This window comes from Salvelinus namaycush, chromosome 10 (genome assembly GCF_016432855.1).
Source record: "Salvelinus namaycush isolate Seneca chromosome 10, SaNama_1.0, whole genome shotgun sequence".
NCBI classification, from domain to species: Eukaryota; Metazoa; Chordata; class Actinopteri; order Salmoniformes; family Salmonidae; genus Salvelinus; species Salvelinus namaycush.
Genome location: NC_052316.1, coordinates 26,873,288 through 26,897,943, shown reverse-complemented (window position 1 = coordinate 26,897,943; position 24,656 = coordinate 26,873,288). Strand labels below are relative to the sequence as shown.

At 44.4% G+C, this 24,656-nt stretch overlaps 1 protein-coding gene across 1 annotated transcript in view; it reads left to right on the top strand.

Moving 5' to 3' along the window:
- LOC120054512 (PR domain zinc finger protein 5-like) overlaps positions 1-23,653 on the top strand; it is a 52,861-nt gene extending 29,208 nt beyond the window's left edge. The window contains exons 14-16 of the mRNA XM_039001948.1: positions 16,814-16,899; positions 22,114-22,218; positions 23,489-23,653. Coding sequence (XP_038857876.1) covers positions 16,814-16,899; positions 22,114-22,218; positions 23,489-23,653 — 356 coding nt within the window. The remainder of the gene's footprint in view (positions 1-16,813; positions 16,900-22,113; positions 22,219-23,488) is intronic.
- Positions 23,654-24,656: the final 1,003 nt, after the last annotated feature.

Genomic DNA, 24,656 nt, shown 5'->3' with positions numbered 1-24,656 from the left:
CTTTCCCCACCGATCTTTCCTGTTCTCTCCACTGTCTTTCCCCACCGATCTTTCCTGTTCTCTCCACTGTCTTTCCCCACCGATCTTTCCTGTTCTCTCCACTGTCTTTCCCCACCTATCTTTCTTGTTCTCTCCCCTGTCTTTCCCCACTGATCTTTCCTGTTCTCTCCCCTGTCTTTCCCCACTGATCTTTCCTGTTCTCTCCACTGTCTTTCCCCACCGGTCTTTCCTGTTCTCTCCCCTGTCTTTCCCCACTGATCTTTCCTGTTCTCTCCACTGTCTTTCCCCACTGATCTTTCCTGTTCTCTCCACTGTCTTTACCCACCGGTCTTTCCTGTTCTCTCCACTGTCTTTCCCCACTGATCTTTCCTGTTCTCTCCCCTGTCTTTCCCCACTGATCTTTCCTGTTCTCTCCCCTGTCTTTCCCCACTGATCTTTCCTGTTCTCTCCACTGTCTTTCCCCACCGGTCTTTCCTGTTCTCTCCACTGTCTTTCCCCACCGATCTTTCTTGTTCTCTCCCCTGTCTTTCCCCACCGATCTTTCCTGTTCTCTCCCCTGTCTTTCCCCACCGATCTTTCCTGTTCTCTCCACTGTCTTTCCCCACTGATCTTTCCTGTTCTCTCCCCTGTCTTTACCCACCGATCTTTCCTGTTCTCTCCACTGTCTTTACCCACCGATCTTTCCTGTTCTCTCCACTGTCTTTACCCACCGATCTTTCCTGTTCTCTCCCCTGTCTTTCCCCACCGATCTTTCCTGTTCTCTCCACTGTCTTTCCCCACCGATCTTTCCTGTTCTCTCCCCTGTCTTTACCCACCGATCTTTCCTGTTCTCTCCCCTGTCTTTCCCCACCGATCTTTCCTGTTCTCTCCCCTGTCTTTCCCCACCAGTCTTTCCTGTTCTCTCCACTGTCTTTCCTCACCTGTCTTTCCTGTGCTCTCCACTGTCTTTCCCCACCAGTCTTTCCTGTTCTCTCCACTGTCTTTCCCCACCGATCTTTCCTGTTCTCTCCACTGTCTTTCCCCACCGATCTTTCCTGTTCTCTCCCCTGTCTTTCCCCACCGATCTTTCCTGTTCTCTCCACTGTCTTTCCCCACCAGTCTTTCCTGTTCTCTCCACTGTCTTTCCCCACCAATCTTTCCTGTTCTCTCCACTGTCTTTCCCCACCAGTCTTTCCTGTTCTCTCCACTGTCTTTCCCCACCAATCTTTCCTGTTCTCTCCACTGTCTTTCCCCACCAATCTTTCCTGTTCTCTCCACTGTCTTTCCCCACTGATCTTTCCTGTTCTCTCCCCTGTCTTTCCCCACTGATCTTTCCTGTTCTCTCCACTGTCTTTCCCCACCGGTCTTTCCTGTTCCCTCCACTGTCTTTCCCCACTGATCTTTCCTGTTCTCTCCCCTGTCTTTCCCCACTGATCTTTCCTGTTCTCTCCACTGTCTTTCCCCACCGGTCTTTCCTGTTCTCTCCACTGTCTTTCCCCACCGATCTTTCTTGTTCTCTCCCCTGTCTTTCCCCACCGATCTTTCCTGTTCTCTCCCCTGTCTTTCCCCACCGATCTTTCCTGTTCTCTCCCCTGTCTTTACCCACCGATCTTTCCTGTTCTCTCCCCTGTCTTTCCCCACTGATCTTTCCTGTTCTCTCCCCTGTCTTTCCCCACTGATCTTTCCTGTTCTCTCCACTGTCTTTCCCCACCGGTCTTTCCTGTTCTCTCCACTGTCTTTCCCCACTGATCTTTCCTGTTCTCTCCCCTGTCTTTCCCCACTGATCTTTCCTGTTCTCTCCACTGTCTTTCCCCACCGGTCTTTCCTGTTCTCTCCACTGTCTTTCCCCACCGATCTTTCTTGTTCTCTCCCCTGTCTTTCCCCACCGATCTTTCCTGTTCTCTCCCCTGTCTTTCCCCACCGATCTTTCCTGTTCTCTCCCCTGTCTTTCCCCACCGATCTTTCCTGTTCTCTCCCCTGTCTTTACCCACCGATCTTTCCTGTTCTCTCCCCTGTCTTTACCCACCAGTCTTTCCTGTTCTCTCCCCTGTCTTTCCCCACCGATCTTTCCTGTTCTCTCCCCTGTCTTTCCCCACCAGTCTTTCCTGTTCTCTCCACTGTCTTTCCTCACCTGTCTTTCCTGTGCTCTCCACTGTCTTTCCCCACCAGTCTTTCCTGTTCTCTCCACTGTCTTTCCCCACCGATCTTTCCTGTTCTCTCCACTGTCTTTCCCCACCGATCTTTCCTGTTCTCTCCCCTGTCTTTCCCCACCGATCTTTCCTGTTCTCTCCACTGTCTTTCCCCACCAGTCTTTCCTGTTCTCTCCACTGTCTTTCCCCACCAATCTTTCCTGTTCTCTCCACTGTCTTTCCCCACCTATCCTTCCTATTCTCTCTCCTCTGTCTTTCCCCACCTATCCTTCCTATTCTCTCTCCTCTGTCTTTCCCCACCTATCCTTCCTATTCTATCTCCCCTGTCTTTCCCCAACTATCTTTCCTGTTCTCCTCTTGTCTTCCCTGTATGTGAGATTGAATCGTCACTCCAGTCATGCCACATACATCCTCTCAGGCTACGTAGCTCCCAACAAACAATGGTGATTTCTCTTCCCCAATCCCCTTAATCTCTAGAATGTGTTTGCAGCTTTTTAGTACAAAATATTTTCCATGGGCTTTTCTGCCATTGAGATCCAAAGCACACACATCATCACTAGTGCATCAATCACTATCACGACCATCACTACTATCACTGACCACCATCCAATTTAATGAATTATGTCCCGTTTTCCAGTCATATCTACCTAATCAGGGCTCTATGATTAGGCAATCAAATGCCTTTTGACTGTTTTTATAATGTGCTAATTTATCTATAACTAAATATCTATTAACCTAATGCCTATTCCTACTTATTTAGGTAAGGATTTAGTCTGAAACCATTTCATTGCTAGCTCAGTTCTACTCACCCTCTACAGGTTCCCAAGGCACAAAATAAAGAGTGTGTGTGTATCTGGTTCGTGTGTGTGTGTGGCAGTGTGGAACATGGATGAGGCTGTTTGTATTTATATAGAATAAACCAAAGAGCGGGGCTGTGGGGGAATGCAGTGGGAGGGGTGGGAGCGGAGGGGAGCGGAGGGGACACCTCAAAGAAAGAAAAGAGGAAGGAGAGAAGAGAGAGAAAAGACCACTCCAAGAAAGCATACAGCGGGATGACCCTTGACCCTGACTGGCTGTAAATCTGTCCTCTCATTCTATAGCCCAGAACTCACTTGACCAAGCTTTTGTTGTTTCTTGTGTAAAGAAAGTTGAGGAAAAGTGTGAGTTATTCCCATTAAAAAAACTCAACAAGGCTCATTTTGTTCTCTCACATTGAGGAGTTATTTGTTGGGCATACATACTGTTCTTTCCAGAACAGCTTTGAAGTCTTAGTGTAGCATTATGCATGAAATATACAGGGAATGCATAGTGTGGGCTTACACATGATGCTGTATGAACTGAACCAGTAGTGGGGGTATTTTAATTGGGGTCTCTCCCTTCTAGTGGCATTTGACCTCTCTGCAGGTAGGAAGACAGAGGCATGACTAGTGTCTGTTTGGCTTAAGTACAGTTAAAAAGGAAGGACACTTGTCATGTAAGACAAACTGTGTAAAAAAACAAGACATTTATGAAAGACTTGTGTTGTCTCTGTACACTACTAGGTGTCGTTTTGTTCATGTGGCTGCTAGTTCTGTAAATAAACCTTTAACGTGCCATCTCTCCCTGTCAATAATCTCCTTAAAGGAAGCCCCCAGCTGAGGTTAAAGGCCTGTATGTTGACAGCCTCTCTGGATGGTACTAAGTTAAAGCCTGGTATTCTTTGTTTTACCAGTGTCCCTTCACAGGAACAGCACAGCTTCACTTATTTACTGGATAAACAATAAACACACTGGATGCTTTGCAAGGTTTTGTCACAGCAGGTCCCCCCCCCCCCCCCCCGGGAGCAGTTATCACTGGACACTGGTAATCACTGTTTCACTGGACACTGGTAATCACTGTTTCACTGGACACTCTGATCATCACAGAATTGTAAAAAATATTTTGGAGAGGTTATGTATTAACTCTAATAATTGAATTTATAGCACACTTTGAATTGAAAAACAATCGAAGTGCTCCATTGAATGCACTAATAGTGTGGCCTGTTTATGAGGAAGTGAATGGCCATCCCATTAATTTAGGATGTTGTTTGGCTAACACATAGTAACATGGAATTTAGCTGTTGATTGATTCACAAGCATTATTCCAGGCAGACAGAGCGGATGGGACACTTCTCCCCAGAGTACTGCTGGTGATGTCATGGGCATCCAGGGGACATCCCCCACATTTACATTTACATTTACATTTAAGTCATTTAGCAGACGCTCTTATCCAGAGCGACTTACAAATTGGTGCATTCACCTTATGATATCCAGTGGAACAACCACTTTACAATAGTGCATCTAAATCTTTTAAGGGGGGGGGTTAGAAGGATTACTTTATCCTATCCTAGGTATTCCTTAAAGAGGTGGGGTTTCAGGTGTCTCCGGAAGGTGGTGATTGACTCCGCTGACCTGGCGTCGTGAGGGAGTTTGTTCCACCATTGGGGTGCCAGAGCAGCGAACAGTTTTGACTGGGCTGAGCGGGAACTGTACTTCCTCAGAGGTAGGGAGGCGAGCAGGCCAGAGGTGGATGAACGCAGTGCCCTTGTTTGGGTGTAGGGCCTGATCAGAGCCTGAAGGTACGGAGTTGCCGTTCCCCTCACAGCTCCGTAGGCAAGCACCATGGTCTTGTAGCGGATGCGAGCTTCAACTGGAAGCCAGTGGAGAGAGCGGAGGAGCGGGGTGACGTGAGAGAACTTGGGAAGGTTGAACACCAGACGGGCTGCGGCGTTCTGGATGAGTTGTAGGGGTTTAATGGCACAGGCAGGGAGCCCAGCCAACAGCGAGTTGCAGTAATCCAGACGGGAGATGACAAGTGCCTGGATTAGGACCTGCGCCGCTTCCTGTGTGAGGCAGGGTTGTACTCTGCGAATGTTGTAGAGCATGAACCTACAGGAACGGGCCACCGCCTTGATGTTAGTTGAGAACGACAGGGTGTTGTCCAGGATCACGCCAAGGTTCTTAGCGCTCTGGGAGGAGGACACAATGGAGTTGTCAACCGTGATGGCGAGATCATGGAACGGGCAGTCCTTCCCCGGGAGGAAGAGCAGCTCCGCCTTGCCGAGGTTCAGCTTGAGGTGGTGATCCGTCATCCACACTGATATGTCTGCCAGACATGCAGAGATGCGATTCGCCACCTGGTTATCAGAAGGGGGAAAGGAGAAGATTAATTGTGTGTCGTCTGCATAGCAATGATAGGAGAGACCATGTGAGTATCCACCAAACTCCATGTCTGAAAGTCCCAATCAGAAATCCTTCCATTCTAAATTGAAAAGTGGAAGGGGGTGGGGACATTACAGGTGATTCCAGAGAATATTAAGTATTAATTCACCAGATGATTCATCTTGGCATAAAACTGGTGTAAATGCAAATGAACATAAATAGATAATTGGTCAGTGTGACTGAGTTTTCTACAGTGTGCAGTGATGTTATATGGTAGTCCTGGGGTTGACCCAGGTGCTTACGCCAAAGGAAATGTTTACAAAACCCAGTGGCCTGAGCGTTACTGACATCATAGCAAATGTCATAGTTTAACGCTCGCAAAGGGTCACTTGTGGAATTACCCAGTTCAACTATTTAGTGTCTCTAAACAGAGAAGTTCTTTGTGTGAGATTTTATATTTTGGATTACGTTTCTGGAATTGTAATATTTAGGGTTCCAAATGTATGATTGGCTCAACCTACGTACATTACAATGGTGAACTTTGCAGTTATTGGTTAAACATGAAGATGAATTGGTAGTTTAGTTTTTTTTAAATCGGTGTCCTCTGTGCAGGATACAATTGAAGTAAAATGTTTGAGTCATTCCACCCATGACCCATCCCTCTGCATGATGTGTGTAAAGATATGGTACTGTTTGTCATTATAAAGACAGTGAAGCAGATGTCTTGAGTTCCCCTTGAGAGTCCAGACCAGAGCGAGGAGTGGCTCTGTGTCTTCTGGACTGAAAACGATGGATAATTCTAAGGGAAATGTACTCTGCTGGAGACCAGTGTCTTGACAGTTGTTAAGTATGCAGTAGTGTCTCTGGTCACAACATGCAGTTCAAATGTACATCTGACAGACCTCTGCAAAACACTGAAGGACGACTTATTTATGGCTGTTTGTCTCTGTTTTTGTCAGCCTGTAGGGACATGATGTCATGTTGATATCTGAGGTCCCCTGGTTCTAATAGTACAGTCTGTCCCAGAGACAAGTTTCTCTCCTCATCTCCTCATCTCCTCTCTTAAGGCCTAAGGAGGTTGGTTTCCACTGAAAAAGGTGTATGGTGAGGGTAGTTTTAAGGTATGGATCATTGTGGTGTGTGTGTTTGTGGTAGAGCCGAGGGCAGGGCGTGAAGTTCTGTGATACAGGTACTCTCACATGGGCCAGTTTAAGAGAAATGTTTGAGGAAGTAGAGCAGTCTTTGGAGGCCCTGGCCATAATGGCAAGGCCAAGTGTAAAGTTGTTGAGTGTTTCTGGGGCTGATCAAAGGCAAATTGCTTATCGGATAAAACAGATCGATATCACATTACCTCAGTGGCCCCTGCCGGCATGCAGAGAGAGGCAGAGAGAGAGAGAGGGGCCGGGGAGCGCCAGTGTCTTGCTGGACTGGAGGAAGCCAGGAATACATTTCTGATGGACAGCGATAATGTCTTTCAGACTAGGGCCTGGAGCTACAAAGCGTTCTCCGTAACACGAACGCTGTGTGGCAGACATGCGACGAGCAAGACCATCTGCTTACCAGACACACACACACACACACACACACACACACACACACACACACACACACACACACACACACACACACACACACACACACACACACACACACACACACACACACACACACACACACAAACACACACACACACACACACACACACACACACACACACACACGCACACACGCACACAGGCACACTGTTAGGGGTGCCAAACGGATCGATTAGCAGACAAGGGGTGTAAGGAGCACAGTGGGGGTTGGGTGGCAGAGAGACACCCAGGGTCACAGAGAGCTGGTGTCCCATTTCAGCGCATACTAAATCAGTTACCATCTCCACCACACAGAGCCCAGCCTCACCACATAATCCCCAACAATCTAGATAATAAGTGGATGGGTTCCAGTTACATTAGTGTTCAACTTAAAGGACATAGCGCCTCTCATATGAACCATGCCACCTCAAGGAAATTATTCCTGAAATGATCCCTATTGGTTCTGGTCCATGTTTGTATCCTGTAAAGGATTGAGCTGATCTTTTCGGGGTATTCTGGTCGCCAGGCGTGTGTTAGAGAGAGCTGGTCTGGTTTGGTGTGAGTGGTGCCAAAGGGTTGGGGTTGTGTGTCAGTCAACTGTGGAAGGAGGATAATGTTACTGAACATTTACGTAAGTTTGATCATAGTGACCACATTGTACCCTGCTGTTAACAATGGTGAGGACTAATGCTCCGTTTGCAGAGTGTGGGTGTCTATACACTATATCAGTTTATACTCAGCCTGCTCCTCTGCTCCTACTGAGAGGGATGCGCTGCAAGCCGCAGAGCAGAGGCAGTCAGAGCACACTACCACACTGTATCAACCATATTAGAACACACGAATGCCTTCTCCAGGGCTCCCCAAGGAAAGGACCAGCCTTAACCTGATACCCCATTATGCTACATAACAGACAGATTCTCTCTCCTCTGTGAGAGATGGCACATCTGGGATTCCGATTTTCCTGTTTGTCAACAAAGGCATCCTAGAGGCTGAAATTGAGCAGAACAGGGATTTTTTTCCAGGGATGTGATTTTGAGCTGTCCTCTCTGCTCATGTTTCTGAATGTGTGATCATTCCACACTGTACATGAGGCCTGTTGTTAACCCTTTACAAGCTATATGTTGGATGGATAAGACAGGACAGTCTGGTGTGCTCATTCTACCTCTGTGGCCACTCCTGGTTTATGGGGTTTTGGGTCTCCCGAGTGGCGCAGTGTTCTAAGGCACTCAGTACCAGAGGCGTCAATACAGACACCCTGGTTTGAATCCAGGCTGTATCACAACCGGCTGTGATTGGGAGTCCCATAGGGCGACGCACAATTGGCCCAGCATCGTCCGGGTTTGGCCGAGGTAGGCCGTCATTGTAAATAAGAATTTGTTCTTAACTGACTTGCCTAGTTAAATAAAGGTTAAGTAAAAAAAAAAGAACATTTGTAAGGACAGCAATGTGATAGCTAGCCTGGTTTTAATAAAAATGTACTGGGTTGGAAGAAATGGGCAGACACACAGACACAAATTAAAACAAACCAGTAAAATCCCACCCTTGAGTTAGAGGAGACTTAAACAGATTTGACACTCTGAAACATGACAAATAAATTTTTTTCCCTCCCCAGAAAATGAGTGAATCTGTAAAGGATGCAGCCTTGCGGGCTAGTCCACTCCCAATGAAGTCTGGTAATAGAAGACCGACAGGAATAGTGTTTAACCCAAAACCACATCATCTCGTACATGTGAATGACATTCAACTGGAAGCTCAGTTTAAAACCTGTCTAAGTTGTGTCTGTGGTGAAATAGACCCAAACAGAGCTAAATGTTTGTTATGGGTGATATTTCTCTGCTGTGTACTCTTTCTCTCTCTGGGTGGTTGTGGTTCCTCTGATTGAATAAGCATCCCTGCATGTTAACTCTCCATCTCTCTGGGACACTCAGCTCATTAACCTTATGACATACAAGAGCAAAACATCTCCCCATCAATTCCTCCTCTATCTGATTAAAGAAACTCTCTTTTTCTCTTTGATAATTAGTCACTAAAGAGAGATTATGCTACAACAAAATGAATGAGAAATTAGATTTTGGTACCCGCAAGGACACACACACACAGAGTAATCTGTATCCCTCTTAAGGCAGTGTTTTATTAAGTTAACATTTAGCTGTTTCACGTCTCCCCCTGGATCTGCTCCATTAACACCAGCAGGAGCAGCTCTTGTTCAGAAGGGACTCATTCTGTCCAAAATACCCTGATTCCATTACCCCAGAAATGAGCCGAATTTTTGTCTTTAGTTTCATAACTTGGTGTTTCCTTGTGTTACCTGGTCGTGACTGTTGAGGTGTAGTTAACAATAACTTACTGTGAGCCTCTGTGAAAGGAATATTCTGCCTCTGACTTCAATAGTTCAGAACCAGTAACATAGCTGTGGTGGAACCCCAAAATACTTCCTTACATGTATTGTACTGTATTTTCCTTTGGAACGGTTCTTTTCTTTGCATTTATATGGGTTACCTCATCTTCCATATATAGGTTGGTAATCAGTGCTGGTTGTGCTATCTGGGCTGAGGATCAGCTCAGGGGTAAATAGATCCACGTGTCTGCTGGCTCTTTGACTGACAGCCTGTCACATCCTCTTTGCCATCTTACGGAGCGTGCTCAGATAGGAACTCAGGGAGTTAGGCTGGCCTGCCTTTGATCCATTGGGCCCAGGCTCAGCTGAGCTACACTGGGCCGGGCCAGCCTGTGTATGGGTTGTAGGGATGTGACAAATGGATAATTGTTATTTACATTTAAACAGGATTTAAAAAAAATATTTTTACTATTAAAACGATAAGAAAATTTCATAAAATAAGGGTGACCCGGGATGGAAGGACACTATATATAGAAAGGTATGTGGACACCCCTTCAAATTAGTGGATTCGGCTATTTCAGCCACACCCATTGCTGACAGATGTTTAAAATCGAGCACACAGCCATGCAATCTCCATAGACAAACATTGACAGTTAGAATGGCCGTACTGAAGAGCTCAGTGACTTTCAATGTGGCACCATCATATGATGCCACCTTTTCAGCAAGTTGGTTTGTCTAATTTCTGCCCTGCTAGAGCTGCCTCTGTCAACTGTAAGTGCTGTTATTGTGAAGTGGAAACGTCTAGGAGCAACAACTGCTCAGCCGCAAAGTGGTAGGCCACACAAGCTCACAGAATGGGACCGCCGAGTGCTGAAGCGCGTAGGGCGTAAAAATTGTCTGTCCACGGTTGCAACACTCACTACCGAGTTCCAAACTGCCTCTGGAAGCAACATCAGCACAATAACTGTTTATCAGGAGCTTCATGAAATGGGTTTCCATTGCCGAGCAGCCGCACACAAGCCTAAGATCACCATGCGTAATGCCAAGTGTCGGCTGGAGTGGTGCAAAGCTCGCCGCCATTGGACTCTGGAGCAGTGGAAACACGTTCTCAGGAGTGATGAATCACGCTTCACCATCTGGCAGTCCTGATGGACGAATCTGAGTTTGGCGGATTCCAGGAGAACACTACCTGCCCCAATGCTTAGTGCCAACTGTAAAGTTTGGTGGAGGAGGAATAATGGTCTGGGGCTGATTTCATGGTTCGGGCTAGGCCATTTAGTTCCAGTGAAGGGAAATCTTAACGCTACAGCATATAATGTCCACATACTTTTGGTCATGTAGTGTTACACGCTCCTAATGTGGAGGAAAACCTCCCTGCAAAAAACAGCCCAGTCTGACAACGTTTCACTGACAAAAAGTTGTTTTGAGCGATGTAAGTTTGAAAAAAAACTGACCCGGAAGTGTTTTTCAGTTGTAGAGTTGTGTTTAGTTGTTTACGGTTCCAAACATACAGTATGTCATTTTCTTAACCCATCTAGTGACTAAATGACAGCACAGGTTTCAAGTATCATGCTAGCTAGCCTTGGGTGTCAGCCTGGGAGAAGTTACAGGAGAGACGGGTGGGACGAAAGTAGCACAATGTAAACCGATGAGCTGTAATAAAATAAACATTTAAGCACAGGCCATTGTCTCCTCTAGTTCATATTGCTTTTATAATGTTAGCTAAATATCAACAAGTGAGTGTTTTTGAAAATTACACATGCAACAATTTCAAAGATTTTACTGAGTTACAGTTCATATAAGGAAATCAGTCAATCTATGGATTTCATATGACTGGACAGGGGTGCACCTGTGTAATGATCATGCTGTTTAATCAGCTTCTTGATATGCCTTGAAGGGCATAGGCCCACCCACTTGTCAGACAGGCCCACCCACTGGGGAGCCAGGCCCAGCCAATCAGAATGACCTTTTCCCCGCAAAAGGGCTTTATTACAGACAGAAATACTCCTCAGCACCCCACTACCCCCACTCAGACGATCCCGAAGGTGAATAAGCTGGGCTGGCATGATTACACGTGGTCTGTGGTTGAGGCCGGTTGGACGTACTGCCAAATTCTCTAAAACAACGTTGGAGAGAACTGAACGTTCAATTCTCTGGCAACAGCTCTGGTGGACATTCCTGCAGTCAGCATGCCAATTGCACGCTCCCTCAAAACTAGAGACATCTGTGGCATTGTGTTGTGTGAAAAAACTACACATTTTAGAGTGGCCTTTTATTGTACCCTTATTGTGCACCTGTGTAATGATCATGCTGTTTAATCAGCTTCTTGATATGCCACACCTGTCAGGTGGATGGATTATTTTAGCTAAGGAGAAATGCTCAGTGGGGTCGTGCATTAAAATGCTTAAACATGAGGTGATTTACAGTTGGACGCAATCGGTGTACGAGTCTTCAGGCATCTGGAATCTGCTTCGTTGGTGCCCAAATGGGCAGGTGAAATTTTGTCCCGAAGACAACCGTTAATTCACATTGACTCGTGTTCCTTCCATTTGTTATGTGCATTACCAACTCACAACAAAAAAGAAACCTAGCCAACTTCTCCCTACATTCTTTTTTCCCTCCGTTACGTGTCTCTCACTCAATTTCGATTTGACCGCTCCCTCTACACGCATGGGTGCTGCGTACACAAGCTCTAAAGGGCTACAGAAATGACTGCCTATAAAAACCAATCTAATTGATGGGATACACCAACCAAACTGTAGACAAGCAGCATTCCTTGCCAAATCATTACACCTTTATCAGAAACTCAAACTGGACTGTTTGATTGAAGTATGGAATTATGTGTTCCAACCACAAGCTGCAGTTTTGGAAGAATAGATGTCTCCTCTATTTTAGTCTTTTGTTGCGAACTGCTAGTGTGCCATTTAGAATAGGTTACAACCTAGACAGGTTCCAGACTGAAATATGCAACAAAACATGGTTTTGATGAAGACAAATAGCATATTCATTAGTCTAGGGGGTCTACTTTGTTTCATGTTTAACAAAAGCTTAAGCTCACAACCAGTATCACCTGGTTGAAAAGGGAAGAATTTTAACTTTCTAATGCTGTTAACTATATAACATTTAATGAAATTGTATTTGTCACATGCTTCTTAAGCAACAGGTGTAGACTAACAGTGAAATGCTTCGTTATGGGCCCTTCCCAACAATGCAGAGAGAAAAATAGAAAAACAATAACACAAGGAATTAATACACTATGAGAAACGATAACTTGGCTATGTACACAAGGTACCAGTACCGAGTCAATGTGCAAGGGTATGAGGTAGATAGGTACATACAGTATATAAACTCAGCAAAAAAAGAAACGTCCTCTCACAGTCAACTGCGTTTATTTTCAGCAAACTTAACATGTGTAAATATTTGTATGAACATAACAAGATTCAACAACTGAGACATAAACTGAACAAGTTCCACAGACATGTGACTAACATAAATGGAATAATGTGTCCCTGAACAAAGGGGGGGTCAAAATCAAAAGTAACAGTCAGTATCTGGTGTGGCCACCAGCTGCACTAAGTACTGCAGTGCATCTCCTCCTCATGGACTGCACCAGATTTGACAGTTCTTGCTGTGAGATGTTACCCCACTCTTCCACCAAGGCACCTGCAAGTTCCTGGACATTTCTGGGGGGAATGGCCCTAGCCCTCACCCTCCGATCCAACAGGTCCCAGAAGTGCTCAATGGGATTGAGATCCGGGCTCTTCGCTGTCTTGCAGGAAATCATGCACAGAACGAGCAGTATGGCTGGTGGCATTGTCATGCTGGAGGGTCATGTCAGGATGAGCCTGCAGGAAGGGTACCACATGAGGGAGGAGGATGTCTTCCCTGTAATGCACAGCGTTGATATTGACAACAAGCTCAGTCCGATGATGCTGTGACACACTGCCCCAGACCATGACGAACCCTCCACCTCCAAATCGATCCCGCTCCAGAGTACAGGCCTCGGTGTAACGCTAATTTCTTCGACACCCCAAAAAAAAAAAAAAAATAAAAAAAAAAAAAAAAAAAAAAAAAAAAAAATTCTTCGACGATAAATGTGAATCAGACCATCACCCCTGGTGAGACAAAACCACGGCTCGTCACTGAAGAGCACTTTTTGCCAGTCCTGTCTGGTCTAGCGACGGTGGGTTTGTGCCCATAGGCGACGTTGTTGCCGGTGATGTCTGGTGAGGACCTGCCTTACAACAGGCCTACAAGCCCTCAGTCCAGCCTCTCTCAGCCTATTGCGGAAAGTCTGAGCACTGATGGAGGGATTGTGCATTCCTGGTGTAACTCGGGCAGTTGTTGTTGCCATCCTGTACCTGTCCCGCATGTGTGATGTTCGGATGTACTTATCCTGTGCAGGTGTTGTTACACGTGGTCTGCCACTGTGAGGACGATCAGCGTTCCGTCCTGTCTCCCTGTAGCGCTGTCTTAGTAGTACGGACATTGTAATTTATTGCCCTGGCCACATCTGCAGTCCTCATGCCTCCTTGCAACATGCCTAAGGCACGTTCACGCAGATGAGCAGGGACCCTGGACATCTTTCTTTTTTATTTTTCAGAGTCAGTAGAAAGGCCTCTTTAGTGTCCTAAATTTTCATAACTGTGACCTAATTGCCTACCGTCTGTAAGCTGTTAGTGTCTTAACGACCGTTCCACAGGTGCATGTTCATTAATTGTTTATGGTTCATTGAACAATCATGGGAAACAGTGTTTAAACCCTTTACAATGAAGATCTGTGAAGTTATTTGGATTTTTACGAATTATCTTTGAAAGACAGGATCCTGAAGAGTTTGGATATGGGTAAAGTGACTAGCTAACAGGATAGATAATAAGCAGTAGCAGCAGCGTATGTGATGAGTCAAAAGAGTGAATGCCAATGGGGTCAATGCAGGTAGTCCAGGTAGCTATTTGGTTAAGATAAGTAGTTAAGACATACATTTGTCTACACACTAGGCAGTAGGCAACAAACTCTTTGAAACATAAAATACTATATGATGATCAAACATTAGACATACAGTACATACAGTGCCTTAAAGTATTCATACCCCTTGAGTTATTCCACATTTTGTTGTGTTACAGACTGAATTCAAAATTAATTAATTAAATAAATATTTTTTTCTCACCCATCTACAACACCCCATAACGACAAAGTGAAAACATGTTTTTAGACATTTTTGCAAATGTATTGAACATTAAATACAGAAATATCTAATTTACATAAATATTCACACCCCAAATACAGCAGATCTGAGCTTAAAAGAAGAATTGGAGGTTTAAAGAAAGGGAGGGAGAAAAACTAAGATGTTGAGCTGCGGCCGGCCACATACAGAGCCAGGCCTCCAGCTCTTATGCAGCACCACAGAGAGAGCTGAGGAGGTCTACATGCTTATGCCAGCCCTGCCCCGATGCAATACACTGCACTCTGCCACTGAGCCTCCTGCTAGCTGGAGCATCTGGTTCTCCTGAAGGCCCCTCTTCTCCCTCCAGCCATGCTGCCTCTGATGTGTTTATGATGCTCCTCCATGCAGGGAAACTCTTCTTCTCCGGGATGTAGGTCCTCACAGGAACTATCGACGATGGGATTCTATGTGTCTCAGGTTTGGGGTTGAGGTTATTTTAATGTAGATGTGTTCTGAGAAGACCCTCATTGTCCAATGATGAAGCAAAGCAAACAGAACCCCCACAAGCCTTCTCAGAATCAGATTTAGTAAAATACCACTTTATCTTAATAAATGCAACACACATCTGCCTAGAGTTTAATCTGAGAAAAGTATTATTATTAGTCATGTGATAAAAGCCCCCACAATCAGTAGTACCGCTTGTCACGTGAAAGACCAGAGTCAAAGAGTAAGGACACACTACAATCCATTAGGGGTGTGAACGTTAAAACATTTAAACCAAATTGAATCGTTAACGTTAAGAAAAAATCCCAAATTTAAATCACAGTGCAGTTATCACAAAACTACCACTAACAGGTCCCGATCATCATCAAAAAGGGAAAAAATGTAACATATAGGCCAACCTAATGAAACAATGGTGTAACGTTAGTAAAAGTGGATGCATCTTTCATATGATTTGCCACGGATATAAAGCACTCCACAAATCATCGTCATTAAAATTTTTGGGGAAAAAGCGCTGATTACAGGAATGATTGCAGTTGATATGCAGCCAATGTCAATGGCCTACTATAGTTGATATGCAGCCAATGTCAGTGGACTACTATAGTTGATATGCAGCCAATGTCAGTGGACTACTATAGTTGATATGCAGCCAATGTCAGTGGACTACTATAGTTGATATGCAGCCAATGTCAATGGCCTACTATAGTTGATATGCAGCCAATGTCAATGGACTACTATAGTTGATATGCAGCCAATGTCAATGGCCTACTATAGTTGATATGCAGCCAATGTCAATGGCCTACTATAGTTGATATGCAGCCAATGTCAGTGGACTACTATAGTTGATATGCAGCCAATGTCAGTGGACTACTATAGTTGATATGCAGCCAATGTCAATGGCCTACTATAGTTGATATGCAGCCAATGTCAATGGCCTACTATAGTTGATATGCAGCCAATGTCAGTGGACTACTATAGTTGATATGCAGCCAATGTCAATGGCCTACTATAGTTGATATGCAGCCAATGTCAATGGCCTACTATAGTTGATATGCAGCCAATGTCAGTGGACTACTATAGTTGATATGCAGCCAATGTCAGTGGACTACTATAGTTGATATGCAGCCAATGTCAATGGCCTACTATAGTTGATATGCAGCCAATGTCAGTGGACTACTATAGTTGATATGCAGCCAATGTCAATGGCCTACTTTTGTTGATATGCAGCCAATGTCAATGGCCTACTATAGTTGCAAGGTCATTTGCTAAATGGAGGACAGCAAGCTCCATTTGACACGCGACTCGCGCTACTGAAACAGGTGCGTCTTTCTCATCAATATCGCTTTTCACCATTTACTCCTGTTTCAACAGGGTGTTATTCACTACATAATGGGAATTGAGACATAGTGTCCACATCACTAAGTAATTAACATGGTCCACACACACCAACACAGCCGTGAAGAAGGCACGACAACATCTCTTCCCCCTCAGGAGGCTGAACAGATTTGTCATGGACCCTCAAAAATGTCTACAGCTACACCATTGAGAGCATCTTGACTGGCTGCATCACCGCCTGGTATGGCAACTGCTTGGCATTCAACTGCAAGGCGCTACAGAAGGTAGAGCATACGGCCCAGTACATCACTGGGGCCGAGCTCTCTGCCATCCAGGACCTCTATACCAGGCGGTGTCAGAGGAAGGCCGTTAAAATTATCAAAGACTGTTCTCTCTGCAACTGCACGGTAAGTAGTACCGATGCACCAAGTCTGGAACCAACAGGACCCTGAACAGCTTCTACCATCAAGTCATAAGACTGCTAAGTAGTTAACTACTTAACAGCATCTGTACATTGTCTTTGTAGTATGCTCTGGGTCGTTTTTTTGTTTCCTTCTCTCTGATGTGTGTTGATCCTTCTGTTTTCTCCCTAGGTGAGCGCCCATACCAGTGCCCCTACTGTGACAAAGCATTCAGCAAGAATGATGGTCTGAAGATGCACATCCGCACACACACTCGGGTAAGTCTCCACACCCACTCCTCCCACACTCCCCCCTCTTTTTGTTCCAGGAACCGTTTGATGTTGGTGTTACCCGCATGGAAATTATTGTATTTCCCTCCACCTCCCCACAGCGCTGTGTGTGTGTGTGTGTGTGTGTGTGTGTGTGTCTTTATGTATGTGAGTAAAAGAAAACTGTCATGAAAGCCAGGGAATAGCAGTAACATTTTGGAGCTGTTTTCTTTGACGGAGGTTTTTAACCTCTAAACCAGCTGGCCATTAGGAAATAACTTCTGACCGCAACATGAGTTATGATATATTCAATAAGTCACATGAAATATCCTGAAGCATACTTTTCTCTTTTTATAGAAAATCTGCACACGCTACTGTTTTTGCGAGTGTGTGTGTGTGTTGAGTATTTGCTGAGATACCAACTCCTAGGTGTCCATAAAGTCTTATCTCCATCTCCAGTACTATGCTTTGGTTGATCTGCTCAGTGCTCAGCCAAGCTGTAGAACGTAACACACCCAGGAATAGAGGTTCACACACCTCTGTCAGGCCGCCAAGCAGGGAGGGAGCGAGAGAGGAGTCCTGTCTTGCCAGTCATGGTCTAGTTCTGCAGACATGAACGCTGAAGATCTTTTTTCCAATGCGGTGATGCCAGGACCCTCACTTAGGCTGCTCCCACAGTGAATTTCTTTAAGACTGGGGAGGATAATGAAGACTACTTAGAGCTGTAGATGGTAGACTAGAATACATCCACATCTCATATCAATCTCATTAAGTCGTACTGAAAGACAGTCATTGGGTTCCTGAATGTATACGAGCGGAGAACATGATAGGTATCATTTGGTGTTGATATGATGAGCATGTACAGTGCATTTACAAAGTATTCAGACCCCTTGACTTTTTCAACATTTACGGCCTAATTCTAAAATGTATTCAATTGTTTTTTTCCCTCATCAATCTACACACAATACCTCATAATGACAAAGCAAAAAAAACAACGTAATACACATTTACATAAGAATTCAGATCCTTTACTAAGTACTTTGTTGAAGCACCTTTGGCAGAGATTACAGCCTAGAGTCTTCTTGCATATGACACTACAAGCTTGGCACACCTGTATTTGGGGATTTTCTCCCATTCTTCTCTGCAGAACCTCTCAATCTCTGTCAGTTTGGATGAGGAGCGTCGCTGCACAGCTATTTTCATGTCTCTCCAGAGATGTTTGATCGGGTTCAAGTCCGGGCTCTGGCTGGGCCACACAAGGACATTCAGAGACTTGTCCCGAAGCCACTCCTGCGTTGTCTTGGCTGTGTGCTTAGTGTCGTTGTCCTGTTGGAAGGTGAACCATCGCCTCAGTCTGAGGTCTTGAACGCTCTGGAGCAGGTTTTCATCAAGGACCTCTCTGTTCATCTTTCCCTCGATCCTGACTCGTCTCCCAGTCCCCATCGCTGAAAAACATCTCCAATGTATGATGCTGCCACCACCATGCTTCACCGTAGGGATGGTGCCAGGTTTCCTCCAGACGTGACACTTGGCATTCAGGCCAAAGAGTTCAATCTTGATTTCATCAGACCAGAGAATCTTGTTTCTCATTGCCTGAGAGTCCTTTAGGTGGCTTTTGTCAAACTCCAAGCGGGCTGTCATGTGCCTTTTACTGAGGAGTGGCTTCCGTCTGGCCACTCAACCATAAAGGCCTGATTTGGTGGAGTGCTGTTGAGATGAATGTCCTTCTGAAACATTCTCCCATCTCCACAGAGGAACTCTAGAGCTCTGTCAGAGTGACCATCGGGTTCTTGGTCCCCTCCCTGAGCAAGGCCCTTCTCCCCTGATTGCTCAGTTTGGCGTCTTGGTGGTTCCAAACTTCTTCCATTTAGGAATGATGGCCACTGTGTTCTTGGGGACCTTCAATGCTGCAGACATTTTTTGGCACCCTTCCCCAGATCTGTGCCTCGACACAATCCTGTCTTGGAGCTCTACGGACAATTCCTTCGACCTCTTGGCTTGGTTTTTGCTCTGACATGCACTATCAACTGTGGGACCTTATATAGACAGGTGTGCGCCTTTCCAAATCATGTCCAGTCAATTGAATTTACCACAGGTGGACTCCAATCAAGTTGTAGAAACATCTCAAGGATGATCAATGGAAACAGGATGCACCTGAGCTCAATATCGAGTCTCATAGCAAAGGGTCTGAATACTTATGTAAATACTTTTCTTTTGTATTTACATTTTTTGGGGAAAAACCTGCTTTCACTTTGTCATTTTGGGGTATTGTGTGTAAATAGATTATTTTTATTCAATTTTAGAATAAGAATGTAACTTAACAATATGTGGAAAAAGGGGAAGGGATCTGAATACTTTCCAAATGCAGTGTAGGTGTAACCTGACTCAGAGATCAGTGTTGTAAGAGGAAGGTCATGGTCACACTGGTCTCTCATTAGATCATTTTCTGCCTGTGCCTCTGCACTACTTCTCTACCCACTGATGTTCTCCACCACTTCACAGCTTTCCATGAGCTATGTGTGTTGAAGTGTGTGTTTGTGTTTGTGGTTATAGCCATATGGGGCTGTATATTCATATATACAGTATTTATTTATGACTTTTAACATGATCATTAATTCATAAGGGTATGGCCTGAGGGTTTTGTTGACATGTTTCAAGTACATTTCCTGTTTGCTCAAGCACAAACCATTTCATTGCACCCTTTGAATCTGAGCTGCAGGTAAAGTATAAAGCTTCTGGCCTGAAACGGTACAGTGGAAACAGGCAGCTGGCGGGACCGGGAAACTCCTATCAGCTCCAATTCTCTTGAGAGGACTTGATGAAATGTTAATGTTTGAATTGAGACATGGCTTTGTGTGTTCCCGGCTCTGTCTTTGCTCAGTGCACGGTGACTGCAGTAGTGAAATATGGGCTGAGCTGTGATACACAGCAGAGAGCTGGACGATGACATCACTACTCAGCAGAACAATGTCATTTGGCTGAAGGAGCTCCAGCTCAGTGTTAATGTATAGTTTAGAGATGGATCTGTTTAGAATTGTGTGTTTATCCCACATAGCAAACCATCTGCAACAATGAGAATACATGTGATTCCTATAAAGCTGCTGACATGTTGCCTGGTCAGAGATTTTTATTAATCTCTTTAAGGTTCTGTGATGTGACAAGAGTGATCTGACTGTAAACACACTGATTAACATTCCACTGGTTCTCTCTGTGGGGGTGCCTGCTCGGTTTTGTTTGACTTTGGCCTAGAGTTCTGATAGTTCCAACATAATCTTCCAAGCACCTCTGTTTTCAGTTTGAAAACCTCTAAAAGGGTTTTACTGTAATACTTTTCCATTGGTCAGTTTCAGCTGGCTCCTATTGATCCAGTATAGCAGTCTCTGATTGGTTAATCACAGCATTAAGTGATCGGTCCAGTTGAAATGAGTATTAGCAATATGGCAGGTGCTCCACTTTGCCCTCTGGTAGGCTAAGTGAATTATCATCATATAGCTAATACCTCTCCAATCCTTTCAGAGCTATACGAAGTGCCTAGGGGTATAGGGGCAAGGGTTTCATGTTGTATTGGGTAACAGAAGATGAGGACATGCCATGTTGGTTTAGAGATGACCATTGACCACACGTTTGATATGAAATGTGATCCTCCTGCCTCTCTGTGTAAATAAACAGAGCTTTATCCCTCCATTCATAACCCTACTGACTCCTGAGGGGCCAGATTCAGAGGTGAGCCAGTCAGAGGGTCAGGTCAAAGGTCACTAGGGTGGACAGCTGCTGAAGAGCAGAGGTCACCAGGTATAGATGTTAGATGTTACTGGGGCCACAGTGATGCATTCTGGGTCCTCCACATTACCCCTCTACATCCATGTGTTTCCTAAACTCTGAACTTTAACCCTTTTTGTTTTTTTTTGTACGTCATTCAGGGGGGAAGATTTCCCCAAAGTGGGAAAGTGATACTTTATTAGAAAAGCAATACCTTAAACTAGCAGATTTTACTGGTGGTTTACAATACACATACTGTCAATTATGTTCTGGTTTGGCCTCCACACCCAAGTTTCTCACACACCCACATACACTCTGTTAGGTGTCTCTATGTTTCTTTCTCACTCACACACACAAACATACTCATGCAGACATGTGCATTGAACCTGATCTGTACCTCCTTTTGTATCTCTGGGCACTAACTGTGTCCCGCCCACATGATAGCCCTTTTCCCAGGACCCCAACTTCCTGCATTCACCCTGTACCCTTGACAACTGATCCATAAATGGGTAGAGATTTTGCTATCAGTGAGTCTTGTCAAAGACTGACACCCAAACAAGAAGTCTTGCTATCTCTGTGCTTATTATTTAACTCTAAGCTTTGAAGTGTCAAAAATATTTCCCTGAAGTCAGACACACACCTAGATTGAGAAACACACACACACACACAATAACACACCCACAGAGCGATAACTGCTTTTGAGTGACACCCAGATAGGCCTCTGAAAGGCACAGAGGAAATGGTCTTTGGTGAACTGATGAGGTGTGGAGACAGGAGTGATATTCTACAGCCCCTGTGAGCCAGTGCACTGATATATGTTCAAAGGGCTTTTCTGTGCCATGTTTTGCTTACGCTTTAGAGGATCCATGTGTTCCTTAGAGGATCCATGTGTTCCTTAGAGGATCCATGTGTTCCTTAGAGGATCCATGTGTTCCTTAGGGATCCATGTGTTCCTTAGGGATCCAAAAACAAAATAAAAAAAGATGTGTTCCTACGCTGGTCATTTCTTCCCTACTGCAGGTGCTGTACAACCTCTCATTTCATATCTTCATAAACTCACTGGGGGGCGGCGGGGTGTGAAGTGAGAGGATATGAGAGTGTGTGGGTGTTGGTACTTTTTTGGGATGCTAAATGCTATCCAGGTTTCTTCCATGTGTGAGAGAGTTAATTTGTGTTTCAGTATTTGTGTACAGTATACAGCAGGGGTAGGCAGCTAGATTCAGATGTTCAAATACAATAATTTCATTGAGACACGATCACATAATTTTTTTTTGGGGGGGGGGGGGATATTTGGGAATAGATTTCCAAAATTAAACTCCTTTTTAGCTGAATCCTTGGTGAAAATACCGTTTATAAAAATAAACATTTGCGGGCCGCCTGTTGCCGACCCGTGGTATACAGATTAGCTGTGTGTTGAGAGGTGATCTGTCTGTAAAGTGTGTGTTTGTCTGTGTGTCCCTGCAGGAGAAGCCATATAAATGCAGTGAGTGTAACAAGGCCTTCAGTCAGAAGAGAGGTCTGGACGAACACATGAGGACCCACACCGGAGAGAAACCCTTCCAGTGTGATGTGAGTCTCAAACCACCTTATTCTGGACTCTAACCCTAACCATAACTCCAAGTGGTGTGTGTGTGTGTGTGCGCGTATGTTTATGTCCATGCATGTCTCTGTATGTGTGTGCTGATGCTCTGCTCAGCCAGACTGTGGCACGTGGCCAGATGTGGGCTAAAAGTCAATATGAGTAAGATAAAGATCTCTGGAGAGGCAGTCGGCTGATCTCACGTAAACACAGTGAGAGGATCAGAGGGAGAAATGACCCTCTGTTTATAATACCACAGGAGTGATAATGATTCTCAGAGAGAGAGAAACACGCGACCATGGATCCTGATGATGCTCTGGAAGAAACTTTTAAGACGAGTTAAAGTTTCTGGATCCCCCTCACTTTCCTCTAACCATGTCTGGAAATTGAAAACATCTTTCCTTCCACTCTTTTTATTTTGTTTCATGGAAGAACCACAATTGTGTCTTTTTGAGTTAAGAGAGTTTTAAATCCTTAAGCCAATCAAATTTGCTGTTTCCTTCACCTTCAGAACTGTCTGACATGACGGGTCCTTTAAGCTCAAAATGCCTGGGTTAGCACTAGGGGGTTTGGGAAACGAAGGCTCTCAGTTAATGCCATTTCTTTATTGTAATAATTTCCTGACCGTGTTGGAATTTAGTTGATGAAATACTTTGTTGATTCAGTATTAAATGTATTGAGCGTTATTTTTCTTTGGTATCTCCAGCCATCTGTGTGATGACGTGTATCACACATTTGATTAAACCGGGTTGATGACGTAATCACAGAAACACTCACTCTCTGCAGGTGGACTTTAGGGTACTTCTCCATGGTTTGTATTTTGAATGGAGGATACAGTATTTGAGTGTGAAGAAGACATGCTGGGAAGCCTGAGTCCATGTGGGGAACTGCTGTGCTCATGCCAATACAGGATTAATATGATTGATAGTTTGAGATGGAGTCATTTGTAGGGTGTAAAATGTATCATTTGTGATGGATGTTTAGTTTAATTTATTTCCTCCTTGCTTTACTGGGAAAATATGATTTCTGCCTTGAAGCCTTCTCTCATGTGATTGGTTCAATTAGCTGGCTGTACCCATAATAGGGATTTCATAGCTTAATATTCCTCTGCAGCATAGTCCTTTAGTTTAGGACTGAATTAATTCAATATGATCCGTCAGAGACCTACTAAAACAGAGATTTGTATGTACCGTATTTAAGGTGTGATAATTGCCATCTCTAACAGAGCTAACACACTTCTGTTTGCTCTGCTCTCTGTAGGTGTGTGATCTGTCGTTCAGTCTGAAGAAGATGCTGAGCAGGCACAAGCTGACCCACAACCCCAACAGGCCCATGGCAGAATGCTCGCTGTGCCATAAGAAGTTCACCAGGAACGACTACCTCAAAGTGCACATGGAGAACGTTCACGGAGAGACCGAGGGCTAAGGAACCCATCTATTTGAGACAGTTTACTAAAGATACAGTATACTATATTTACAGTGTTATACATACAGGATGACTTGCTATGCATTTCATATGTAGCAATACGCAGTGTTTGTTGCTATTAAATACTGTATATGCAAATGCAGAATATGGAAAATATACATTTAAATATTGAAACAAATCCTGTACGTATGAGTTATGGAGTATGAACATTAGATATTACATTCACAGGGATTTTTGGATGAGGCACAAGACCCACACAGTTCTGATCTGCTTCCAAACTGCCATTTTGTCCCTGTTTGTAGTTTACATTCAATGTAATTTTGATATAAAAGTTTGGGATTGACATTTCCAGACAATGCAGCACAATACAATAACTAGCCTAGTTCAAAAAGTCTCTATCCCACTGTCTGCTTCTAGGTTCCCACCTCATGCCAACCATACAGTGCCTTTAGCACCTCCACTCAGGTGTCTTACTCTGCCACAACTATTGTGACCAGGTACAAACTTTCCAAAGAGTTTCCAAGCCAAAGATGTTTACCAAACACAGCCAGCCTACTCCCTTCCTCCAGCCTACGCATTGCCTGGAAATGCAATTCATTACCATTGTCAAAGTTACTGTTACGGTTTGACAAAAGAAGAATGTTTTTTATGGTTATTTCATATTCTGAGGGACCAAGTAGTTTCTTTGTGTTTACACTCCTGTTTTTGTAATCCTGTATGTTAAATGGGAAATGTATTTAATGGATGGTGCAGTTATGTTTGTTTCTCTGTAGATTTTATATGACCAGACCATAGCCTTCCTGTATTCCACAGACTGTTACACATTCCCTCTCTTTTACTGTTCATCTCAAACTGTGAATATTTCACATCACACTTCCATGTTTTTACTTCATAAAAGCCTCATTACCTACAAAACAGACATTTACTCTGTTCATTCTAAGTGCGTGTTGGTTAACTGTTGACGTTGGGGTATTTCGGAAACGCTTTGAGAGTTGGTTAAAAT